Source organism: Arctopsyche grandis, chromosome 12 (assembly GCF_051622035.1).
Source record: "Arctopsyche grandis isolate Sample6627 chromosome 12, ASM5162203v2, whole genome shotgun sequence".
NCBI lineage: Eukaryota > Metazoa > Arthropoda > Insecta > Trichoptera > Hydropsychidae > Arctopsyche > Arctopsyche grandis.
The window spans coordinates 26539998-26549911 of NC_135366.1; the positions used below are offsets into that span (position 1 = coordinate 26539998).

General features: G+C 33.6%; 1 protein-coding gene across 1 annotated transcript in view; it reads left to right on the forward strand.

Moving 5' to 3' along the window:
- The window catches only part of rg (A kinase anchor protein rugose), a 748758-nt gene extending 738844 nt beyond the window's left edge, over window positions 1-9914 (forward strand). The window contains exons 38-49 of the mRNA XM_077443290.1: window positions 6886-6998; window positions 7080-7220; window positions 7369-7488; window positions 7567-7780; window positions 7855-8039; window positions 8116-8377; window positions 8454-8615; window positions 8692-8821; window positions 8926-9059; window positions 9131-9327; window positions 9404-9555; window positions 9638-9914. Of these exons, the coding sequence (XP_077299416.1) occupies window positions 6886-6998; window positions 7080-7220; window positions 7369-7488; window positions 7567-7780; window positions 7855-8039; window positions 8116-8377; window positions 8454-8615; window positions 8692-8821; window positions 8926-9059; window positions 9131-9327; window positions 9404-9555; window positions 9638-9728 (1901 nt within the window). The 3' untranslated portion in view covers window positions 9729-9914. The remainder of the gene's footprint in view (window positions 1-6885; window positions 6999-7079; window positions 7221-7368; window positions 7489-7566; window positions 7781-7854; window positions 8040-8115; window positions 8378-8453; window positions 8616-8691; window positions 8822-8925; window positions 9060-9130; window positions 9328-9403; window positions 9556-9637) is intronic.

The window sequence follows — 9914 nt, forward strand, 5'->3', positions numbered from 1 at the left end:
TTATTTGGCAAATTTTTTATTTCAACACTTTTATAATGATTGGTTTTCTATCTCAATATTTTTTTTTTATCTAAACGTACTAACTCAAGCGGGTACCCTTACTAGACAAAGTATACACTGACGCGCAAATGCATGCACTTGCTGTTGTGTACTAGTAAATTTGCTAACGAATGAAATTAGAGTGGCCAAGATTTTACATTGCTCTTTCAATGAATTTTTCGCTCAATAATATAACTGATTGTGTTCAAATAAATAATGTTGAATCGATACGAAATAGACAATAATTAACAAGTTTAAATCCAATGTAGAAGTTTTAAAATTACGTATATACATCCGTATTATCTACGATTTTAGGTTAGGTTACATTTTATTTTGTATGTTTTACGATATAATTTCGCATTCCTTCAGTTTTTAGTTTAATCCGTCATAAACCGACTATATACTTGTTAAGACTGTCAACTTCTTATTCCTTTCGTAAATATTTACTGCGTACGGATAGCTAGTTTGTAAATTTACTAGTAAACGTGTTCATTCATTCTCCCGTGTATGCTGTTACTGGGTGATTTATAATTTATTTAATCTATCGCATTGTGTCGCATTAGGTTCTTCCTGTAATGCCACAATGGTCCAAAATTATCATTAATAAAATAAAATACACTGACTAGTTAGTGTATACTGATTCGAGCTTTGAACTCTTACTGTAACATATGTATTATATCTACATACATATTTATTTTATTCCCAGATGCTTAAGTATTTTTACAAACCAAATTCTTTTATTTATTTATTTATTTATTTATTCACAAATTTGCCATAGTGACTTTACAGATCAACTCCAAGTCGACACTATGGTTATATAAAAAGGAAATTAATTATTATTATATTATAATAATATTATATATTAATTAAAAGACAAATATGGATAAAACAAATATAAAAATACAAAATTGTAAAAACATGAAATATAAAAATATAAAAATACGAAATTGTAAAAACATAAAATATAAAAATATAAATTGTAAAAATAAAAATATAAAATATAATCTGTTCTTTATGATAAATTAATTTCAATTACAGTTTAAGAAACGTTTACCACCTTGCGAAAATTTAGCAACATTTTGTCAACCTTTTGACCGCAATTAATCATTATAAAATCGACGCCTTTCAACATTTGAAATTTCTGTAACATATTGTATGTAATCTATTGTATTTTAAATTCTCACATACAATAAGGATTTTTATTAAATTTGCTCTTCAATTTAACCCTGTAATAGTTTAGATCGAATTTCATTTGCAATACATATGCCAGTTCTTACAAACCAGTATAAAATTAATTTAAATTATAGGTATATACATACATATGTACCTTTTAGCACTTATTGAAAAACATTTTTGCAACCTTCAAAGTTACTGTGGGTTCAAGTTTGCACTTTTCTTCGTTTTCTACCTTATCTCCTCCAACGTGTTTCTGATTTATAACGCCTGCCAGCATACAGCATACAAAAACCTGATTATTACTCAAAAATATCAAGCACTTTATTGGGAAACTCAAATTAAACATTTAACATACAAACATACACTTTTTAGATGTATTGTAGACAGGGACGTCACGTGGGAATAGGTTATAGTAAGGCGGCGCCTAAGGGCGGCACATTTTGAAGGGCGGCAAGCCGAAGTGTAAATTTAAATTAGAACATTCCGTTTGATTTTTATATGATTTGTTTTTCATTCAAAAATGGATCATCATCCATAGTTGATGTATGTATTTAAGTGCATCTTAATTACATTTATTAAAACATTTGGTACAAAATGTTGTTTAAAAATATATACATATACATATCTATTATATAATTTTTCAATCGAATAATTTTCATAAAAGGGGCGGCATTTTGAACTTCGCCTCAGGATGGCACATAATTTAGGGACGACACTGTAACAATAAAATCATTGCCTATTTATCCAATTGCACTTCTTTCTGCTATATAAAGGCGCAGACACAGAATCGTACGGCACGGCATGCTTAAGTGGTCTCCAGCTGTGAATGGGCGTGTCTTATGTCATTTTTAATTCATACGATCTTATTATTTTCACAAGTTTCTCTTACACTTTTTCAAATGTGGGAATCACCGTTATCAAACATTAAATGCAATTAAATCAAAATACGAACCTTACATTCGTGATTATTGCATACTAGTATTCTTACCCGACTTCGCTCGGTATTTGTATGTAATATGCCACAGTGAAATTATATTTCAAGTGAAAATATATTTTCACTAACGTTTCAGTGAATTCATAATGTGATTTATGAGTGAAATTTTGATTAACTCTCTTCCATTTGGGCCTTACAGGGATGTTTTGTATTTGTAGTTGTTTCTTACATATTTATTGAAACTGGCTGTAGGTGCAAGGCATTCCTTATGCTATATTTTATTTGATATTTTTACTTTATCTGTTATTATAAATGCTATTTTTTATGTATGTATGGATGTATTTATGTTTATGTTTAATTGTTATTTTGTTTTTTTTTCTTTTTTGTGTTATATTTTTTGACCATTGTGGCGCTTTAGGAATTCCTGTTATGCCACAATGGTCTGTTTAAAATAAATAAATAAATAAATAAATAACCAGTTACATTTTCAGTCTTGGTTTTATTCATTTAATATTAGATTGTTAGGGTTGGTATTATTTAAGGGCTAGGATAGGTGAGGTTAAGTAAGGGTTGGCCCTATTCATTTAAGATTGAGTTGTTAGGGTTAAATTTATAGAGTTAAACGTTGTAAATTCATTGTTTGATACATTTTCACTGCTTGAATTGGTCAAAATATAGTTTCACTAATGAAAATATAGTTTCACTAATGAAAATATAGTTTCACTTGTGAAAATATAGATTCACTAGTGAAAATATACATATTTAAACTTGAAATATGCTTTCACTGTAACATTTAAACGCTAAAACATGGCCAGTCTAATAGTAAAAATTTTATTAAATTTATTTGAATAGTTTTATTTTATTTAAATTTATTTTGTTTAATTTATTTGTTTTTTTACGAACCACCAATAGTTACATACAAAGTCTCTTTCGAAATTATATATTAGATTTTCATTTACTTTCTATTACTTTTTCAATTTCCAACGGAAACCATTGGAAAATTAACTTCCATTTTTACCTACCCATAGTTTAGTAACAAGTTTTTCATTACTAGATTAAAACCTATGGTCCAATTTTTCTGAATTTACTTTTAAATCGTACAAAAAGTTGTTCATCTTGTACGATTCTATTAAAAAAACCTACGTATGTACTAGAGGCCGGATAGCCAAGGGGCCGCTCATTGTTCCATTGTTGTAAATCCTTTGTAAAAAAGGTTCGACAAACCTTTAACAATGCATTTACAACATTTGAACAATACGCGGCCCCTTGGCTATCCGGCCTCTAGTATGTACTTTCATTTGATCATTTCCTACTTATACCTTTTTATATAGTTGGTTTAAATTTCGTAACAAAATTAGTTTCGGGTTCCGTTATATAATATTATTCATTTTTAATGTCAGTAAAAACGATTTATAACATCATCACGACTTTTCCTATTTTTACTATTTACACTAAAGAACGTTGACGCCTTTCTAATGCACGTGAAAATTGCAAAGGCACGTTTTGTCGCTTATCTCACCGATACACGGAAAATGATTAACGCAAATAAAGGGTTAACTCGAATCCAATCCAATTGTAGTATGATCGCACACACCTTGAAAACGAAAGCGAGTCCGTTCATGTGACAAGGTCTGTCTTATGCAATTGTTTATGTTTATTTTTGATCTTTTTTTTTTTCGAAGTTAATTCGAGACCTTGCACGCGTTGCATACACGACTGTGCATAAAATCGAAAAAGCCGGAACACCGCACACTTCGACCTGTTCAGTGTGTTTGGTTTTTTTTGTTTTTGTTTTGGCGCACACCGTACCTGATCTCTGTGACCGTTTTGAGTTGTCGTCGATTTGCACACATCGCTGATTGCGATTGTTTCCGATTCAAGGAAATCGACTCCATCATCGTGGCTGAAAATCGGCTGAAAACACGGTCGATTTTGCTCGAAAAGTGGGTGTGAATCCAAAATGACATGACCTTAATGTGTTAATGGCCTTTGCAATGCGGAGAATTTAGCTGTATACTTAATTCTAAGTATTGTCCTTAATAGTAAAATACTTAGGAAACCTTGCATTCTGCGCAGGAAATAAATATATGTTAAACACTAATTGCCCGGCGCTTCTCGGTTGAAAAAACTTTTTTTAGACAAGTTCGTGTTTTAGAAAGCCCTTCCAAAAACCGTACAATCAAATTTATTATACCACACTGTGCCTAATTTGGTGAGGCTGAATTAAAACTGTGGGTTTGCATAACGAAAATTCATCTTTACGTAGCAGAAATTAGAACAATTGGAGACTTTCGCAAAGTGTGCTAAACAGTCCTGATCTTATAGCAATGATATTATTGTTACAGTGACTTTCCTAGATTATGTGCCGCCCTTGGGTAAAGTTCAAAATGCCGCCCCTTCTATGAATTTTATTTAAATAAGAATATATTATTCTAAATACCATTTTATACGATACATATTTTATTTTTACAAAGATACATATATACAAGGAAGCCTAACAAGTAAACCCCAATGCGCCTTCCTAGACAATTAATTACAAACATTGCAGCATTTTTTATTACGTAAAACACTGTATTTCGAGAGGCTAAATAACACGTATAAATTAATTAATGAATTAATCTATAGAGACCTCTATGGATTTAGACTTGTACATAAATTTTTAAATACTGTACGTAAATCAAATTCTGATATTTGTGACATAGTGCGTACGATGGTTTTTGCCAATTTGATGGAGGAACCGTTTCAACAATGAAATCAGATAAATTAGCAAACTCTGATAAGAAACGATCGACTTGGAGTCACAAATATCCAAGTCCGACCAGCAGCATCAAAGATTAGCACGGGATCAAACCCGGTAACCCCTCGGTGCTAAACATAAATGTTTTAATGAAAGTAATTAAGATGCATTCACTTAGATCAGTCGAAATGATGATCTATTCTTGAATAACAAATTATTTATATAAAAAAATATAAATGAAATGTACTAATTTTAATTGCAATTACAATTGTTTGTATATTTTAAACTTCAGTTTGCCGCCCCTTTTAATTTGCCGCCCCCAGGCACCGCCTCACTTGCCTACATATGTACATATGAATATCCTAAGTGCGTTCCTGTATTATTAGGACTAAGGGACGGATACTCATTTATAGTCTTCGACGTTGGCTGAGTGCTTGTCAAATAAATATAGACTGCTCCATTAGTTTACAAACAAGAGAGCAAAAAAGCATGGTTGACAACAATTAACCATTTTTTGTACAAAAAACATCGTCCCAATGCCTATCTTGGCTCTTTAGTAAAGGGCGGCTAGTCGTGATTGCTTTTGCAAATAATAATAGGCAGTTCCATTAGTTTACAAAGCAAGAGAGCAAAAAAGCATGGTTTTCTAAAGAAATTAACAATAGTGACCCTTTTTTGTGCTGAAAGCAACTGCCGTTAGCCGAAGTCTACTCATTAGGATGATCCCAAATAACAATACACGTTCCAACAATGCTGAAAGCAAGAGAGCAATAAAAAATGTTTTCTACAAAGTTAACAATTGTCATAACGGCAAAAAACCATATTGCCCTAATGACCATCCACCCTCTAGTTAGGATGCAATCAAAATCGATTGGATACTATGTTTGTTAAAGCTATCAGATTGAAGATCATACGGCATGAATCTCAGGCCTATAAGAAACCACGACGGCCTCGACTAGTCCAATTGAGTCCGAAATTTTTATTTGTATTATATCTAGATACAGTTTATGAAAGACCATTAATCGCTATGGTATTCATTCATGAGCCGTTTTAGTTTGTACTCAACGGAAACATACCCGATTAATTATTTATTTTTATATGTGTTACACCGAATCCATGAAATTGTCTATTACAAGCATTCGGCAAGAGAATTGCCGAATGCATGAAAAATGCAAGCACGTTGCCCAGTTCACGGATTCCGTAAATTCTTTGCCGAATGCGTGAACTGGACAGCGTGTTATATTATAACCGAGTGTCAAAGTGACAGCTGAATAAGGATGTTTAATTTAGTTTAATTTACATATTATTATGTATCATATGACTACATACATATGTTTCACTGTTAAAATATTGATCAAAATGTATAAAAATGATATTAATTTATTTATAAGTCATATGAGATGATCGAAACATATGTATGTAGTCATATTATACATAATAATATGTAAATTAAACATCCTCATTCAGCTGTCACTTTGACACTTGTCCACGCTGTCCAGTTCTAAAAAACAACACCGGAGAGCTGCTGTCTATTTGCCGACTCCATGCTTTGAGCAGACAAATTCTTGGCGAATACCCGCATTCGCCAAAGAATTTACGGAATCCGTGAACTGGGCAACATGTTTGCATTTTTCACGCATTTTCGTTTTAGTTAATATTTTCATCATTATACATTTTTGTGTATGAAATACATATATCCTTCTTCTTCAAATGCTTGTGCTAAATATAAATACTATTTTAGTAGCAGTACTAAATTTTAATTGCCTACTTAAGAAAAGCTCTCCCTTAATTGACGTTGACTTAATAGTTTTTAAATTGTCTTGTAACTCGACTTAAACTGCGTGCTTAAAGCACTATTTTTTAACGCTAGCTTTTTTATTACATGTATATTTATAAATGTAAACTCTGTTGAACTTTTTTCAGTGAGTCTATTTATACTTCGCAAAACCATGTTTTTATTTGTTTCAAATTTTAATCCGAAATATGTTTTTGCTTTCAGGACGTACGTACAACGACTTGAACCAATATCCGATATTCCCTTGGGTTCTCACCAATTACGAAACGGAAGAGCTGGATCTCAGCCAGCCGTCCAATTACAGAGACTTGTCCAAGGTTTGTACAATCAGAACACTCATTATTTATCTCCCTGGCTTGTTTTTATTGTATTTTAAACGACTCTGCTTTATTTTACAGCCAATTGGTGCCTTGAATCCGAGCAGACGAGCCTACTTCGAAGAGAGATATAATAGTTGGGAGCATGACTCTATCCCACCTTTCCATTATGGTACCCACTATTCAACTGCTGCATTCGTCCTCAACTGGATGATAAGAATTGTTAGTATTAATATACTTTAATTGTTTTTTATGTCATATTAGTTATTTTAAATCTAAAAATAGCAGTAGTATGTGCTCACAATAGTGCTTCTCATTGATAACAATATTTGACTTTAAATCTTTATAAACTATGTGATTTAACTTTCAGGAACCAATGACGACAATGTTCTTAGCTATGCAAGGAGGAAAATTCGATCATCCGAATAGATTATTTTCATCAATTGCTCTATCTTGGAAGAATTGTCAACGCGACACTTCTGATGTTAAGGTAAATTAGTTTGTTTGTTAAGGTAAATTAGCTCTTTTTATTTTAATCTTAAATTTAATCCAACTCATTCCTTTACAGGAGCTTATTCCAGAACTATTTTTCTTACCGGAAATGCTATGCAACGGTTCTGGGTTGAAATTGGGCTCCGGTGGAAACGGAGATGTTCAACTACCACCTTGGGCTACATCGCCAGAAGAATTCATCCGACTTCATCGAATGGCATTAGAATCCGAATTTGTCAGCTGCCAATTGCACCAATGGATTGACCTCATATTTGGCTACAAACAAAGAGGTAAGTTTTAAATCATTAAATTAATACAACAACTAGAGACATAATTGTAAATATAAACCCAATTTTGACAACAGGTCCCGAAGCAGTACGAGCTACAAATGTATTCTACTACCTGACATATGAAGGCACTGCCGAATTAGACAGTATCATAGATCCCGTCACTAGAGAAGCTGTAGAAGATCAGATCAAAAGCTTCGGCCAAACTCCATCTCAACTACTGATGGAACCACACCCTCCCAGAAGCTCCGCAATGCATTTGGTATTTATTGTAACAGCTGTCTAATATTTAATATACATATTTTTGTCAATTTATTAATGTATTTTATTTATTGCAGAGTCCAATGATGTTCGCTGCAGCACCTGATGATATATGCATGACGATGAAACTCCCTTCAAACAGTCCGATATGTCACGTCAGTGCCAACACCTACCCTCAATTAGCCACTCCTGGAGTGGTCACAGTGAGCGCTGGTCATCAGTATTGTGTTCACCGATGGAGAGGAAGTTGCACTTCTCCAGCTCCCCCAGCTCCGTATGATCCTCAACCTTCGCATCATCATGCAGCTCAGCCTCCTGTGGCTATGGATCCCGTTATTGGTACTAAAATCAATTCCATACACACTATATACCCGATATTTTGATTCGCTTTAATTATATTAACTGTTTTTCTCAGCTCAAGGTGGTGCTAATGCGCTTCAACGTCGTCACTTAGGAGATAATTTCAGTCAACGGTTGAAAACTAGAGGAAATTGCTTCGTCACTACTGTAGATTCGCGTTTCTTGATCGCTTGTGGATTCTGGGATAATAGTTTCAGGGTGTTCTCTACTGAAACTGGTTAGTTTTTCTTGATTTTTGTAAAATTTATAGTTGCATTTTGAATATGTACTGATTTTTTCAATATTATTTACAGCTAAGATTGTTCAAATAGTCTTCGGACACTACGGTGTAGTAACGTGTGTGTCTCGTTCTGAATGCAACATTACATCAGATTGTTATATCGCTTCTGGATCAGCTGATTGCACTGTTCTACTTTGGCACTGGTATGATTTATACCTAATATATGAGGAATACATTTTGAATGCATTATGACATTCAAAATGGCTGAAAAGTTCAAAGAAAACTAATAATATCATAATTTTTTCAGGTCTGCTAGACATCAAGGCATAGTCGGCGAAGGAGATACTCCAATTCCAAGAGTGACCCTCACCGGCCACGACAACACCATCACAGCCGTACTAGTATCTGCCGAGCTCGGCTTAGTCCTCAGCGCCAGTACAAGTAAGTAAAACGATCATTCAAGCACTTGACTATGTTAGGACAAATCTTTAAATCAATTCTTTAAATTGCAGATGGTCCTGTTTTGATTCACACCACTTTTGGTGAACTCCTGCGTTCGCTTGAAGCCCCAGCCGGAGCCGGCTGGCCACAACAGTTAGCCCTGTCTCGTGAAGGTCTCGTAGTAGCAGCTTATCAGAGGGCTCATTTAGCAGCATTCACTCTGAACGGTCGTCGTCTCCGGCACGACACTCATAATGATACATTCCATGTATGGATTTGGACTTATAAATTAAATTTTTTGTTGAAATTCCGGAATTAATTCGATATTTTCTGATCTTTTTCAGTGCCTGTTGCTTTCTCGTGACGGTGAATATTTAGTTAGCGGAGGTGAAACTGGTATCGTCGAAGTATGGAGAGCTTTCACTCTAGCTTTGCTTTATGCTTACCCTGCGTGCGATGCTTCCGTGAGGTCCTTGGCTCTGTCTCACGATCAAAAGTAAAAACAATTCAATTGAAATATTTCGTAATATGTACTTGTTATATAAATATTTAAATCTAATTTATTGTGTTTATCTCAGGTTCTTGCTCGCCGGATTGGGCAACGGCTCCCTCGTCGTGTTCCACATAGATTTCAATCGGTGGCACCACGAGTTCCAGCAAAGATACTGAGATCGTGTCTTTTAAAGAGTAGCGTAAAAGATTTGCTCAGAAGTATGCTTCTAATGTCACATTATATAGTTATAAATTAGGGAATCCGATAATAATTTTCTTATATATTATATAACAAGAACGCTTATCAACTAGACATTGATATAGCTTTGAATATTTTGTACTTAATAATACTACATGTAAATC